Here is a 17,072-nt window from a genome sequence, read left to right as displayed (position 1 = left end):
TAGCCAAGATACTGTAATATGAACAATATTTTCTTTCAGGTTTAGAATCTGTGAGTTTCTGCTTGCTAGACAGAGCACTGAACCTGGCACTTGTACTGCCTGTGCTTGACTTTTGGAAACTCTCAGACTTAGTTTTCAGATGTACCAAATGGAAAAGTCATCCATGTTAAGAGGATGCCAGTGTATAAATATCTCTGTATGTATGTGATTAACCCAGGGAGACTTTCTTTGAGGTGGACAAATTGTTGAAAATGTTTGCTAATGGAAAAATATAGGCAACAGCATAGTGTAAAAATCAATGGTGTACTTTCCATAAGCAACCATTGTGATAGTTCATAATTGCAAATATCTGAGAAGAAAGCTAAATAATAAATTCTACTTCCAAAAATGAAAGTTCAGAGTAATTAGGGTGGATAAGGGCACTGTCCCAAAATGTTGTAACCTTTATTAAAGTAAAAAGAAGTTTTAAATAACACTTTAATGTTTGAGCTGCATCCACCCTTTCAAAACAAATCTCTTTCAAAACAGGTGAAATACAACCTTGTCCTACTTTTCATTAAAGGGTAAATAATGAAAATCACCAACACAAGTTGTTCTTAATTCAAACAATATAGAATTTCCATAGTCCTTACTTATGGTAACCAAAAGCTAGAATTACCATCTCAAAGAAATAAATACAACCTAGCAATATTACACAAATGGGAGAAAGATGTTGTAGCCACATTGAGGAATTTTAAATATGGGTAAAAAAAGGAGTTAAAATGAAACACCAACATTTTACTAAAACAGGGGCTAGCTTAGAGCACTACAATTTATGGAGCATACACATGTTATGTGGGTGCACTGGCCATTCCTGCAGCAAGTACAAAAAGTGAAGGAGACCTCTTTTTAAAAAAAATAACTTAGGTTTAATGGTGAAAGTAACCCTGATATGGCATTTTAGATGCCATCTCATTCTAAATCTACACATTCCATATGTGTGACTACAAAAAAGAGAGAGAGAAAATAGGTCAGCAGTGTGATATTTCTTATGCGTGTACTTGAGAAAACCCTCTGGTAAAAGTAGGATGAAAAAATAATAGATGTTCTGTGAAATATTTAAGGAACAAAGCTGCTCCAAACCTTCTATACTGTTTCTTTTCCTTCTCTTTTCCTCTTTTTTCTTTCATGTGTTTTTAGATTTAGATTTCCAAAGGAGTAATCATAGTAGTCTGACAGCAAAAACAAAAAGTGTCAATTTTTATTTAAACTAAAGCCCACTCCATTATGTACAAAGCAGCAAAGCCTCTTGTAGATTTACTAGGAAAAAAGTTTTTCATTACAATTCTTTTGTAAATCTTCCTGTCTATGCTAGGATGTCTGTTTTACAACTCTACTACTTTTTGTTAATGATCACTGTTAAGATAATGCATTTTCACATTATGTATTTCTGTTCCATACCTACCATCCTGCTATGCTGACATAGGTGAGGCAGCACTTTATAAACATTATGTAGTGGGATGCAATTAATGAAAGGTTATGCCAATAAATCCTTTTTTGTCTTTAAGGTGCTACTAGATTCTTCATTAGATTTAGATTGTAGTTGATTAGCAAGGCTACTGTTCACAAAAAGTATAGAAGACATTCTGATAAAATTTGATAAAATTACCAACTTGTTAAATGAAGGGAATGCTGTGGATATAGTATATCTTGATTTCAGTAAGGCTTTTGACAGGGTTCTCCATGACATTCTTGCAAACAAGCTAGTGAAATGTGCGTTAGACAACATAACTGTTACATGGATTTGTAATTGGTTGATCGGCCGAACCCAAAGGCTGCTCAATGGCTCCTTTTCATCCTGGAAAGAAGTGACCAGTGGGCTCCCTCAGGGTTCTGCCATGGGCCCAGTGTTGTTCAGCATCTTTATCAATGACTTGGATGACAGAATTGGGGGTATACTTACCAAATTTGCAGATGACCCCAAATTAGGAGGAGTAGCCAATACCCCAGAGGACAGGATCAAAATTCAAAATGACCTGAATAGACTAGAAAGCTAGGCCAAAGCTAACAAAATGAAATTCAACACGGAGAAATGTAAGGTACTGCATTTAGGGCGGAAAAATAAAATGAACAGATATAAGATGGGGGACACCTGGCTGAACAAGACTACATGTGAAAGGGATCTGGGAGTCCAAGTAGACCACAAATTGAACATGAGTCAACAGTGCCAATGCAATTTTAGGCTGCATCAATAAGAGTATAGTGTCTAGATCAAGGAAAGTAATAGTACCACTCTATTCTGCTCTGGTCAGGCCCCACCTGGAATATTGTGTCCAGTTCTGGGCACCACAATTCAAAAAGGACATTGAGAACCTGGAGCATGTTCATAGGAGGGTGACCAAAATGGTGAAGGGTCTGGAAACCATGTCCTATGAGGAACGACTTAGGGAGCTGGGTATGTTTAGCCTGGAGAAGAGTAGGTTAAGAGGTGATATCATAGAATCGTAGAGTTGGAAGAGACCACTAGGGCCATCCAGTCCAACCCCCTGCCATGCAGGAAATCCAAATCAAAGCATCCCTGACAGATGGCCATCCAGCCTCTGTTTAAAGACCTCCAAGGAAGGAGACTCTATCACCCTCTGAGGGAGTGCATTCCACTGTCCAACAGCCCTTACTGTCAGTTCCTTCTAATGTTGAGGTGGAATCTCTTTTCCTGTAGCTTGCATCCATTGTTCCGGGTCCTGTTCTCTGGAGCAGCAGAAAACAAGCTTGCTCCCTCTTCAATATGAAATCCCTTCAAATATTTAAACAGGGCGATCATATCACCTCTTAACCTTCTTTTCTCCAGGCTAAACATCCCCAGCTCCCTAAGTCGTTCCTCATAGGGCATGGTTTCCAGACCCTTCACCATTTTTGTCGCCCTCCTTTGGACACGCTCCAGTTTCTCAATGTCCTTTCTGAATTGTGGCGCCCAGAACTGGACACAATATCCCAGGTGGGGCCTGACCAGGGCAGAATAGAGTGGCACTATTACTTCTCTTGATCTAGACACTATACTTTTATTGATGCAGCCTAAAATTGCATTGGCCTTTTTAGCTGCCGCATCACACTGTTCACTCATGTTCAACTTGTGGTCTACTTGGACTCCTAGATATGATAGCCTTGTTTAAATACTTGTTTTCTCCTGCTCCAGAGACTAGGACCCCAAGCAATGGATGCAAGCTACAGGAAAAGAGATTCCACCTCAACATTAGGAGGAACTTCCTGACAGTAAGGGCTATTTGACAGTGGAACAAACTCCCTCTGAGTGTAGTGGAGTCTCCTTCATTAGAGGTTTTTAAACAGAAGCTGAATGGCCATCTGTCGTGGACGCTTTGATTTAGATTTCCTGCATGGCAGTGGGTTGGACTGGATGGCCCTTGCAGTCTCTTCCAACTCTATTATTCTATGATTCTATGATGAAATCAAATCCCTAACAACTAAGGCACAGGATAGTCAAACTGAAGACAAAAACATATTTATTCTTACATGCCAATTCTGTTTGTTCTTTCTGGAAAGGGACTTCGATCTCTCATTCATTTAATTGTATAGTGGGATAAAGAAAGCAGTATGTTCCACATATAACTCTCCTTTGTTGTACTGATGACTTTTTTCCCCTTACAAAAGCGTCAGTTTATAAGAAAAAGATGGGGGAATACTCCACAAAGTTGTTTGACTAATAGCACTGGGATTCTCTCACCTAGGTTCTAAAAGGACTTTCAGAAAAAGAAACAGGAGGTATTGCTTGGATGACACGACTCAATTCAGCTATGTCTTCAGCATGATTATGTAGTACCTTAGCCTCCCATTGCCTTCCTTTCCCAGTTTGGTCCAAGGTGATGTCGAACAGTTGGTGGAGTTGGTTTATCTGATAAGTAAAAGAGACTTGCGAGGAAAAGAAATATCTTGACAGTACAAACAAGAGGAGACAAAAGAGAAGGTGGAAGAAGGGGAACAAATGTGAAATATGAAAGCTGCTGTAATTTGTCTTTATTTCCACTTTTGTAGACAACCCTATAGATTGAGTTTCAGAAACTAATACAGAATAATTGACAGAAAGGGAAATAGGAATTGTATCTAGCTGGGTTTGTCAGCCAATGTTACCTTTCTAATCTTCCCCCCTCCCAACAACCCATCTTCATTGGCAAGGTGGAGGCCTTCCCAAGGAGATCTTAAGGGCATGGGGTCAAGACTGAAGGAGAAGGAAAACCTAATTTCAAAAGGAGAAATGTGATCACACAATATAAAATGATCTCTAGAGTTGAACAGGGTGATTTTGAATTGCTGAAAAGCTGAGGCTAACATTCACCCATCCTTTCTGATAATTTACCTTTATAGTGGGCAACAGGATGGACTTCAGGTGAAAAAGAAAAAGGGAAAATACAGAGGCCATGTGATGAATGGGTAGAAGAAACAGTGGATAGAGGCTAGACAGCGGAGAAAGGAGAAAATAGAGAGCTCAAGGAGGGAGAGAGGGAAATATAAAGGAAAGGGAGATGGGCTGGATCTGTTAGTACCCCCCCCCCCAAAAAAAAGTGGTGTGAAGACAGCAGCATGCTCAGAAATAGGACTATGAAACAACAAAAGATTGATGAAGAGATATGAATGAAGCAACATCCAAGGAAAAGGAAGTTGGAGCAAAGTCATCTTGGGACATTCTCTCAGTCATTTAATGATAAGCCTCCTCTCTATGCAGTTTAACCCAATCAGATGGACCTTTTGCTTTTGTTACTATGTAAGAAAAGGATTCTCTATATCTTACAGTAGTACTGATGCTTGTGAAATCACAGCCCTTTACAACTATGCTTTGAATTTGGCTCCTAGCTCTGTTGTTCTACATTTTGATAAACCACTAAATAAATATATAATCCAGAGTGAAATTACACATGCTCATCAGTTGTTGAATCTCTGGATTCAGTCCTTGCTTTATCTCAGTGACTAAAGAGCAGTTAAAAGTAATTTAGAATCCAGATTCCTCCTACTGGAGTTACTGTAAATTAGAGGGAATTAAAGTATATCAATTACTTCAAAATTTTCTTTATATTTTCCTTGAAAGTGTCATTGCTGCAAGTCACATTTTTAACATGTGGTCCTGAAACACTGAAAACAGCATTTAAATGTCATACCTTACAAAAGTTAGCAAAATGAAATTGATATTATTCCTGCACTATTGACTTCATTTCTTTCTTCTTCTTTTTTTATTTCAGGCTGTCATAGAGAAAGAATGGCCAGCTTTGGATTCCACCCACTTCCTTTCACAAACACCACTATCCTCAAACCATTTGCCCTTGCCAAAGGTAACATGTCAAAGAAACTTTCTTCATCTTTGGCCTTTGTTCATTCTTTAAGGATCTTGCTATACTTGGTGTGATTAATATAGCAATTTATTGACTGAAAAAACATAATTACTTTTAGAAGCCTCGGACTTCCTCTTCATCCCCAGATGTAATTTTTCATGTAGCTTTTGTTTCATTAACTTCATTCAACCCCACCCCACCCCCTTATTTTGGCTTTCTTTCAACACTTTACTTCACAGTAGCGAAAAAAGAAAAAAAGATGTACCTCAGCTGCACATTTGGCAGTGGATTAAAAATTGCTAGTTGACACAGTGCATTAAAAATATTGAAGCCTGCATTATATGGCAACAGCTGAGAATTTTCAGAACAACTAAAGATCATTGAACTGTACTGTCTGTTAGCTATTTGAGAAACTTTGAAGTTTTGGCTTTCTTTATGTTACGTAATGTGTTCCTTAACAATATTTGTGCTAGCAGTAAAATAGGGAATGGTCATAAACTGAGGACTGTAGTGCTTAATGTACGTTATTTTTTCTCTCTCTCTCATGGGAGTAATTAAATGCAAGCCTTACACTCTTATCTTAAGCAGTTTTCCTTCGACATGAATTCATCGATTTCAAGTATATGTGTTAAGATTGGGGTGCCCAGCCTGTGATTTTGCAACTGTAGCTTTACTTTGAATTTTGTACTGCTCCAGATCATCACCTGTTCACATTTTACGTACATGGAGTTGGTTAAGTGCATTCCAGATTATTGTAAAATGATTCTTGCTACGATCCAGTAAAATGGAATATGTCTGTGGGGGAAAACTGCACAGATAGCTTCATGTTTCTTTGACATTTCTACGTAGGCTTCTTATAATATAACACAGGGCAGTTTTTTTTTCCTCTTCAAAACATGTTACCTGAAACAATCTTTAACCTCACAGGGTTCTTTCCAATGTGTACTTATAGCTGTCTTGTGTCATCAGATTCTGTAACCTACACATTAACTTTCTCTAATTGCATATTGCTTTTGTTTGCTGTCTTACACTGTCTCCCACCATAAATTTCAAGTGTTGCTTGTCACATAGTTCTACCAGCTCAACTGCAGAAGTTCTTCACCAGTGCTAGGTATTCTTGAAAGAATCATCCCTTAACCAAAAAAGCTTGCTTTGTGATTGCCAAGGTCTACATATCAAACTACACAAATTGTTGTGAGAGGAGGAAGAAAGTAGCTTGTCATGAAGGAAGTTTGCCATGGCAATAGCTTGTAACATGGGATTGCCTTAAACACAATCTGGAATTTTTAACTAGTGAAAAAAATGCAATTAACTGCCTCCATATATGTTATATCATCCGTGATAGCCACCAATGTTTTTACAGGCCGAATGAAAGATTTTGGTTTAATCTTTAAAGCCTGTCATACTTGAGATTCCAGTCTCATTAAGACCAAGCTTCCCTGAATTAATCACTTTACTGGTTATATTCCTCAAATCTGTTCCAGTTTTGTATCCCATCAGTGCAGGAGAAAGTTTGGTTGCTAGAAATTCAGGCCTACTAGATGTTGGACTGCCACTTCCATCTGTCAAAGCCAACATAGCCAGTGGTGAGAAATTTGGGGAGTTGCGGTCCAACAATATCTGAAGGCCCCTGCTTTACAGTGATTGTGGCAAGGCTTTCTCCAGAGCTGCATTGTTTCAGTTCTTTGGTTGCCCCTGAAACTGCATTGGGATTCCTGTTTTGACTGAGTGAGCATTTTATGAATTGTGCTGGTCAAATTGTGAAAGGTGGTTAAATATTTTCTACTGCATTTTGCTGTGGGTTTTTAAAAATTCTGTTAAAGTATTTATTAAGTCACCCATAGACTGCCCTGAACCTAAGATAAATAGTTTATACATATTTCAAATAAATGAAAGTAACTTGCAAGTTGGCTTTTACTTGTGCTCATGTTCTAGCAGAAGAGAACTATTTGATTAAACATTTTTCTTCTTCTGTTTACAAGTATAATGAAACTGCAAGATGTGAAGACAAGTCACATCATTTAGAGTGGCCTTCACATAAAAACTGGCAGGTTAGGGAAAGACCAGAATCATTCTTGTTGGAAAACAACCAGATTAGTAACAGGTAAGTCAAATGAACTGCTTTGAATGTTTCTGTCTGACACTAACTGCACACTGACAAGAACCAGAAAATGCATAGGAAGAGTAATTAGAACTTCTTGTTGCTTTGCTATTTTTAATTCATGTGATTCATTAAGTTTTAAGTGCATGTGATCGTAACTAAAGTGGTACAAATCAAAAGCAGAATGGTAGCTCTTCAATGAGCCAATGTTTACTCATTATTTTTTAAAAGCCCATAAAAGTACTAAATACTCAAGCTCTAATGTTTTTTTTTTAAAATTAAGTAGGCCTTAAAATGCAGATATCTAAGACAGATAAGAGAAGGGATTCTTACAGTTTTATATTCATTTGTAGAAAAATCCTGAAATGTGCTTTGAGTAATTGAAGTGTAAACATTTCATGTATATGTCTGACTTTTATTATTCTCCAAGATAAAGTCTTCCTGGAGCATTAAAATAGATTTTATTTCTGAGATTTAGAAGTCATGGGCTGCAGATACTTCTGTTACTAGGCTAGCTTTCAACTTCTTTTCTGTGTTCTCCTCAGGTCAGAGAAGAGAACACTGTCACAGCTCTGCGACATGAAACCACCTGAAAAGTCATCGTTAAGAACAGAAAAAGAAGAAAAAATTTCAGAAGAATGGTATGTTTGGCTTTTCATGGTTACATTTTTAATGATGATTTTATTTGCCCAGAGTTGAAAGTTTACATAAAAGTAGTATTGATTGTTGACATCTTAGCCTATATTTGTGCTGTTCCCTGTAATACTGTGTGATATCCTTGTAGTGTGTTAGAGAAAGCATTATGGTATGTTTTCTGAGACTGCAACAACATAACTAAACATAACTTCATAGTGAAGGCAAAAGGACAGTTGCTACAGTAGTAATAAGTCATTTGAGATTCATTGATCTGTATGCATATTTTTGAAATACAGTACACCTTTCTTAATTTGAGTTTGAAAATATCAGTTGAACATTATCAAGGATTGTGGCCTATGACATAGCATCTGCATAGAGTGAACCCTCAGCATCAGTGAGCTGATGATCTGCAGATTTGTCCACCTACAGATCAACATTTCCCATATTATTCAAGGGTAGTTTGTGAATGTGGACAAGCTGTCACATCCATGTTGCCACCATTGAATAATATCAGGCATGACCATCTATGGCTTTTTACATCTGTGGTAAACATGGAACCGAAAACCCCACAGATGGGAAAGGTTCACTATATATACAGTACTTAATCTATAGTGTTGTAGCCAAACATGTATATACATTCCAAAGAGTTACACGTGGGTTCTTCATTGGCATCTGAGGTTTTCAAGCCTCATCTTTTCACTTGTCCTTTCGTTTGCAAGGAAACTAAGTCACCTCCAAAAACAAAACACTCACCAGAGCAATTTCCAGTGTGGCATAATGGTATAACTGGAAGAGAAATCAACAGCTTTTACATATGTGAATAGAAGACTTTAGGTGTACAAAAAGGTCCTGTGGGCATAAGTTGCTTTTTTAACACATACTCACTAACTTAAACCTCTTCTTTTTTTTAGGGGTTTTAAAGATATTTCTACTGCACAGCTAATGCTGAGAAGAGCTCATAAAATGAAAGCAAAGAAAACTAATACTAAAAAAACTGGTGAGCAAATAGTACTGTTAAATTATGTGCTATAAATTAATCTCAAAAACTGACACAGTATCTTGACATTTATGTTTTTCCCCCCAAAAAATAAAGCCTCCTCTCCTTTAGTTCTCATAAAATAATTGACACATCATTAGTTGATCAATATTAATCATTCTGGCTACATGTTAATTTAATAATAATTTTTTTTATTTATATACCGCTATTCCAAAGATCATAGTGGTGAACAGCCAGTAAGCTAATTAGCAAGTAAGCTAATTTGCCCCCAACAGTCTGGGTACTCATTTTAGCGACCTCGGAAGGATGCAAGCCTGAGTCGAGCTTGGGCCCTTTTGCTGGTCTTGAACTCACAACCTTGTGGTTTTGAGTGAATGACTGCAGTACAGGCATTTAACCACTGCACCACCAGGGCTCCATGTTGTCCTTCTTTCACCAGCAGGCACATTTTGACAACTTACAGGTTGTTGAAGAAGGGGATTTTAATTCTTTTAATTTGAGGTCTGCAATTCTTTTCTCCTCCCTCTTTGTGCCTTTTAAATTGTTCTCAGTCAGTCCTGAAAAAAAGTGGGCTATGTGTGAAATAAATAAATGAAATTATGGGATCTGTGATTATGCTGCTATTAGAAATGTAGACAGAGCTAAAAAAGGAAAAATCACAAAGCTTCCACAGTCCACAAAGTTGCTCTGAGAGATCTCTATATACAGTGACACAGGGAGCCCCACATACATCACTGCAGTCAGTTGTTACTATTTTAATTAGGTGGCCAGTGGCTGTGTACTGTTGGATTAACTTTTCGATTGCATAATTTCAATGCAAAGCAAATGTATTTTCCTAAAACATTTTTCTTAATTTTAAAAATGTATTTATTTATTTAATAATTAATTATTTTTTATAAAGGCAGGCTTTCCAAAGTGCAGACAGTGCAAATAAAATATTCTTTTAGTCCAGTCATAGGCTTTTCTTAGAATACCTCTTAGGAAGTGTGGTGTTTAATATGTTGGCATGCTAGCAAAAATTGCTTGCTGGAAAACAAAATCTGCTCAGAATATATCTTTGTCATAGAAACAGCTATTTTGTTAATGGTATGTATATGCTGTCCTGATTTAAGAAATGCCATGTAAGATAAATAAAATAAATATTGATGTTTTGTTGTTTCATGGCCATGGAGAAGTCATCAAGGTTTATCAATACTTATGCTTAGATATTTAAAATATATTACAAATCTGATATTTCTGCAGACCGGTGTTACTAGAAGAGATGAATAGAATAGTTCTGTGCCAGAGAATCATGTTCCCTTATTTATGCACTGCCTTTCAACCAAAAAGATGCCTAAGACCTTCATATGTACAAGCCATATGTTTTCTATAGATTTAGGAAAGGGTGTTTCACTAATAATGTAGAAGGAGGCTGCAGCCAGAAATAATCTGGTTTGACCCCACTTTAATTGCCATGGCACATGCTATGGAATTCTGGGAATTGTACTTGGCTGTGGCACCAGAGCAAAGCAAAGTTCTAGTGTCCCACCAAACTACAATTCCCAGAATTCCATAGCCATGGCAGCTAAAGTGGGGTCAAACCAGATTATTTCTGCAGTGCAGATGCAGCCTAATTTATATGAAGGAATCTGAAGAAATATATTGACTATTTGTTCTAATCTAGGCATTATAGTTTTAGTGTAAAATGAAGATATATAAGAGCATTATTTCTGGTTGTTACCATTTTTAAATTGGAAAAGGTTAATGTGTCCATAACATAAACTTCTAATGTCAGGTATTTACAATGAGTTAGAGCCAGATGTATTCATGCTTATCACATATACCTTGGAATCAACTGCCCCTGATTTTAATGTGGGTACTCTAAGATTAATTAAGTCTGGATTCAACCTGCCACCAGTTTGATATTTTGCATATTATTTGAAACTTAAGTACTGGAAGGACAATAGTGCACTTTTTGACCCTTTTTGTACTTTACTATTAATGCATTATGTCTTCTATATACAGTAATTAGTTCAAGAGGAGAGGTTTAATTGGGTTTTGTGGGAGGAGTGATGTGAGATTTAAAATGCACCACACATTTATTGTGGCTAAATCATGTGTGCCTTTTAAAAATGCAATTTAAAATCTTGTCAATGTGACAAACAAAAAGAAAATAGAGGGTACCCCAAAGGAGTGCATACAAGTTCAGTGATTCTCATGGCCTCCCACCCTGTTCTATCACACTGTTTTGAGAAGAGGATATATCTGGCATCCAGCTGAATCTTTCACATGTGTACAAGTTGGTGGCCCATATATCATTTGCAATTAATGAGACTCATTGGAGTTTATCATCTTTTATCCATATGTGGACTGTTTTATGTTACTAGTGATTAATCCAATACTAGACAATTATTTCTTAAAATATATCAAAGTCAGCTATTCTGTTTTTATTTCTGTAAAGGACTTCTGGATGCTCTAATTTTAAAAAGATTGGGTCTACCTTTTCTTCTGTGTTTTCACATTTCTCTTCTGTGCTAATTTCATAACGGGATGAGAATACAATCAGTATATAATCAGAGAATTCTTATAGTTAAGAATGTCTGCTGTGAGCTGCAAGTCACTGGTTCAAATTTCAATTCAGCCCTAATTTCAAGAAACTGGGAATCTCAACCATCTTATGATAATAACAATATTGGTCATGAGGGGGTGTTTGGATAGATTACTGGGACAATGTGAGATAAAATGCTTTGAACATTTAAGAGTACTATTTTATACATTACTGATTTTTTTATTTAAAAAAACTTTGCCATACTGGTGGAGACATATGCATGCTCCCCAAATTCCTGGCTACTGAAAGTGACTAAAATATAGTACATCTTAAACACACCCATAAAGAAATTATTGGAATTAGTATAGGTTTTTTTTGTTTGATTTAAAAATCAAACTTTCTCATCCTCATCATTATTTTTAGTCCAGGAATTGGAACCCATTGGCCCTGAAGATACTGTGGGACTCCAACTCCCATCAGGCTTATCTAGCATGGCCACTGGTATAGGACAATGGAAGCCATAGTCCAACATCTGGAATGCTACAGGTTACTTATTACTTTTTGATATGTTCATTTAGGCTTTTCCCATTAAAATCAAATAGATTTGAATTGGTAACAACCATATATACTTGTATATAAGTTGAGACATTTTAGTTTAAAAATTGACCCAAAAACATTGGGTCAACTTATCCATGGATCAATGTAAGTACCGTACCTTACCTCTTATCAAAAAAAGGAACCATCTCCTCCTCTGTATAGAGTGGTGAAAGGCAAGAGCATAGTCAAATGATTCCCAAAATGTGTGTCTCACCCTCCCAGAGGCCAATGGATAGATCCAAGGGGGCATTGAGAGGAAAGGGGATGGCAGCAGGTAAAGGGGATGGCGGGGGGGGGGGGGCTTCAGTCAAAAGATTGGTCCACAAGAAAGACAAGGGAAATCAGCAGCCTTAAGGGCCATGATGAAGATGAGGGTTGTATGAAACATCTTTTCAGGGTCTCTTAATATCACAGCCTTGCTGATCACTTGTGTTGTGGTGTCTCCTACTCTTCACCTCCCCATGCAAGCTTAATCTCCTAGTTATGTCTTTCACTAGTAGTGATGGCTGGGAAATTCTCATGAGGCCTGGCTGCAGGGCATTGCTTCTGTTGTTATGAGCAATTGTTATTGTTATTTTGGGACAGACTGACAGACTGGAGCAAGAAGTTAAGAGTACATAGTAGTGAGGAAGAAGTAGTGGCAAAAAAGAGCTTTCAAATTTGGGACCCTGATTCAACTTTATGAGCTTTGCCAGGACTTGGCTGGTAGGCTGGAGCTGCGCTGTTGCTCCTGCCTTCTTTCATCAGACAGGATGAGAAGAGATAGCCGAAGAAACAATGGGGGGGGGACATGAAGCTGTGTGGGGAAGGTACAGCTCTGGGGAAGGAGGGCGAGGAATATCTGGGGCCAATTCTTAGGGAAAGTCCTTTGCCTTGGACTGGCTCCTGTAACTAAAATCTCTCCCTTTCCTCATCCATGCCAGTCTCAAGTTCAGAGCATGTGGCTTCTGTAAACCCCCTATGTCCTGGCTGCACCCCTCTCCATCCCAACAAAGGATGGAGAGTCTTTCCTCATTGAGAAGAAGTGTCTCCCTTTGCATTTGGTCACCTTGGGAGCAGCAACTGAGCAGATGGCTGAACAGCAGCAGAGGGGCCTCTTACCCACATTGGCCTTTGTTACAGGGCCAGCATGAACACAGCCAGTTGCTCAGTTGCTGCTCCCAGAGTAACCAGGTGGCAAAGGGAGCAGCAACCAAGACTGGTTGTTTTGAATTTGTAGTAGAAAAAAAGGCATAATATCAAGAGATATGGAAGGATGCTCGGGTTGTCACCAAAGAGGAAAAGGGGTGGTAGCCCAAAATAGTTTGGGGACTACTAGCTTAGTCCATTCCAGAAGAACGTAAAAGAAGCACCAACACTGTCTGTTCTCTCCTTCACAGTGCCACATCTGCCCTTTTTTACTGCCTGGGTAGGAAAATGGTGGCAGCAGCTTTTTGGCACTTCCCCTCAATGGATCTCTAAGAAAGTAGAGGGAGTAAGTGCTTCTTTTAGGTTCTGCCAGAAAGGACTCAGAGTGTCCTTTGTCACTCTGTTCAGAGAAGAGGATTCCAATAATGTTATCCCATCAATGAGAAATCAGGCTTTGAACAATTTAAGTAAGATATTTGTGTTTATTTGTTAGCTTTTCTGGGTTAAAAGCAGGCAAAATTATCACACTGAGGTTAAACGCTATAATCACTGATAACGTAATTGCCATTTTCTTTGCTTTGCCTTTACATTCTTTTTGGCATGTGTGCATTTTCTTAGTCCTGCTCAAGCCTGGTCATTTCCCCCATACGTTGCACAGCCGTCATCTACCATAGTATCCTCCTCATCCATCCAGTCTTTAGAGTGAGCATAAACAGCTGTGCCTGCCAGAATGTGTAAATTCTTTGGCATTGTTTTAATTTGTTTTGTTCTGTATATCCTTTGTTACATGCCCCTATGTTTTATCCTCAATTTATCCATAGGTCATATCAAAATCAATCATTTTGGTCCCAAAACCTGCCCTCAACATATATGTGAGGTTGACCTATACATAGTATGTACTGAAATCCAGCCCCATTAATTTTCCTTAGATTTTAGCACCAATAAATTTCTCAGGACTAGATCCCTGTAGCTGAGCCACATTACACAAAAGCATTTCCCAGCACAGATGATCATTTGTGTATAGGAAACGACATAAATTCTGTATGTTTGCTATCAACTGTTGAGAGCACAAATGGATCTAGTTTACATGTTCATATCCCAGGACTTCCTACTTGGTAGCTAGTCCTCAAGGAATGTAACATAACTGTTACATGGATTTGTAATTGGTTGACCGGCCAAACCCAAAGGGTGCTCAACAATTACTCCTTTTCATCCTGGAGAGAAGTGACCAGTGAGGTCCCACAGGGTTCTGTCCTGGGCCCAGTGCTGTTCAACATCTTTATCAATGTCTTGGATGACAGAATTAGAGGTATACTTATCAAATTTGCAGATAACACCAAATTAGGAGGAGTAGCTAATACCCCTGAGGACAGAATCAAAATTCAGAATGACCTTAATAGATTAGAAAGCTGGGCCAAAGCTAACAAAATGAATTTCAACATGAAGAAATGTAAGGTACTGCACCTAGGGCAGAAAAATGAAATGAAGAAATATAGGATGGGTGACACCTGGCTGAACGAGACTACATGTGAAAAGGATCTAGGAGTCCAAATAGACCAAAAATTGAACATGAGTCAACAGTGTGATGCAGCAGCTAACAAGGCCAATGTGATTTTAAGCTGCATCAATAGAAGTATAGTGTCTAGATCAAGAGAAGTAAGAGTGCCACTCTATTCTGCTCTGGTCAGGCCCCACCTGGAATATTGTGTCTAGTTCCAGGCACCACAATTTACAAAGGATGTTGAGAAACTGGAGTGGGTCCAAAGGAGGGTGACCAAAATGGTGAAGGGTCTGGAAACCATGTCCTATGAGGAATGACTTACGGAGCTGGGGATGTTTAGCCTGAAGAAGAGAATGTTAAGGGGTGATATGTTAGCCCTATTTAAATACTTGAAGGGATGTCATATTGAGGAGGTACCAAGCTTGTTTTCTCCTGCTCCAGAGACTAGGACTCAGAGCAATGGATGCAAGCTACAGGAAAAGAGATTCCACCTCAACATTAGGAGGAACTTCCTGACAGTAAGGGCTATTTGATCGTGGAACATGGAGTGTAGTGGAGTCTCCTTCCTTAGGGGTCTTTAAACAGAGGCTGGATGACCATCTGTCGGGGATGCTTTGATTTAGATTTCCTGCATGGCAGGGGGTTGGACTGGATGGCCCTTGCAGTCTCTTCCAATTCTATGATTCTATATTCTAAGGAATGCATACACAGAAAGCTAGACACAGGTCACAGTAATTTTGGTGGTATACAATACAATGTATGCAGTTTCTTTATGTAGAAATCTACTCTATATACTCATGTATAAGTCTTTTTTAGTCAAAAAAATTGACCTCAAAAAACAGAGTCAACATCCACGGGTCAATGTAAGTGCTGTACTTTAACACTTATGAAAAAAGGAACCATCCCCTGATAAGGGGCAAGAGTACAATCTGTCCTGGAAGCACTGACCGCCCCCCACTCTCTCATCCAGCCAGCCATTAGGGTGAGCACCAATTGTTATGCCTTGAATTTTGTATATTCTTTTGTAAATCATTGTTTTCCTTTTACTTCATCCTTTAGGTCCTTTGTTGCATGCCCCTAAATTTTACCTTTGACTTATCCATGAGTCATATCAAAATCCATAATTTGGGCCCCAAAATCTGTCCTTGACTTATAGATGAGTCGACTTATAGTCGAGTAGATACGGTATGTTACATTTTTCTTCTCTGTGGTACAGTGCACAGTTACAGAAAAAGGACCTAGTTGATAGTCACATCTAGAGGGCTTTACCTGACTTCCCTTTTAGATAGTGAATAACTGCCTATTTTACTTTGCATAGGAGTTTGGAGGAAGTTGTCGAAAATCTGGTTTCTATTTTTGTATTAGTTTTAATGTTGCCACTTATGATAGTTATGTTGATTTTAATATAACTGCTGTATTTTTGTATAACTTGTCATATAACAAATAGTCCATATACCAAAAGGGTGGGAATCGTGATCACGATGGATGGAGCATAATTAAAGTAATGGGAATGGTGAAGAAATGGAACCACTCTGTTGCTCTGTACCAAACATCATATTGACTTCCCCTGTGCCTCCCTTTCATAATTATCTGCTAATGTTCAGAGCCACAGGCAACTAAGACCTTGACTGATGTTTTTGACAACGTGTACTATAAGTGTAGTGGCAACTCTCAGGATAGCACAATTAGAGAGAAGAGAAACAACAGCAGGAAATGTCTGTTATGCTCACGTCTTGCTTAGTGGCTTTCTAGAATCGTATGTTTGGTCATGGTGATAGATCACCTTTGATGTGATCTACCCAAGCTCTGCTTACATGCTTAAGAACAGAATGGTGAGGGTTTCTGAAGCCATTCATAATGTCCACTGATCATAGAAGCTTCTGCCTACAGGGTGGTTTTGATACCCAGCTCTCTCAGATTCTCTCTCAAGAATCGCTATATTCCCATCCTCTTTTCTCTACCCATATTTCTCTCCAGAAATGGCCAATAGAATCCCCAAGTCTCTGAGAGCTGCTATTGGCTATTCTGCCACATTTGGCAGCCTTGGGCTGCTATTGGGTACTTGAAGGCATAAAATTAATGTTGTTCCTCTATTTGAGGGTGGGCTCAAGGGTAACAGAAGTGGTGTTACCCATCCATGGTACAAGCTGAGAAAGAGCTAGAATGTTGGGTGTGAAGAGACTAGGAGGTTCTAGCCATTTTAAAGATCAGGCTAGAATTTGGACTGAATCCAACCATATTACTTTTGAATAATTTCTCATTGCTTGCTT

The 17,072-nt window shown here is 38.4% G+C and overlaps 1 protein-coding gene across 5 annotated transcripts in view; it reads left to right on the top strand.

The window, feature by feature from the left end:
- LRRIQ1 (leucine rich repeats and IQ motif containing 1) overlaps nucleotides 1-17,072 on the top strand; it is a 131,070-nt gene that overhangs the window by 69,550 nt on the left and 44,448 nt on the right. For all 5 annotated transcript variants that reach the window (XR_006104252.1, XM_042470285.1, XM_042470286.1 and 2 more), the window contains exons 20-23: nucleotides 5,226-5,315; nucleotides 7,298-7,419; nucleotides 7,962-8,057; nucleotides 8,964-9,049. Coding sequence is in view for 4 of the 5 variants with exons in the window: in XM_042470285.1 (XP_042326219.1) it covers nucleotides 5,226-5,315; nucleotides 7,298-7,419; nucleotides 7,962-8,057; nucleotides 8,964-9,049 (394 nt within the window). In the remaining variant the exon portion in view is untranslated. The remainder of the gene's footprint in view (nucleotides 1-5,225; nucleotides 5,316-7,297; nucleotides 7,420-7,961; nucleotides 8,058-8,963; nucleotides 9,050-17,072) is intronic.

Source organism: Sceloporus undulatus, chromosome 5 (genome assembly GCF_019175285.1).
Source record: "Sceloporus undulatus isolate JIND9_A2432 ecotype Alabama chromosome 5, SceUnd_v1.1, whole genome shotgun sequence".
In the NCBI taxonomy this organism is placed as follows: domain Eukaryota; kingdom Metazoa; phylum Chordata; class Lepidosauria; order Squamata; family Phrynosomatidae; genus Sceloporus; species Sceloporus undulatus.
This window is presented reverse-complemented; position numbering and strand designations above follow the sequence as displayed.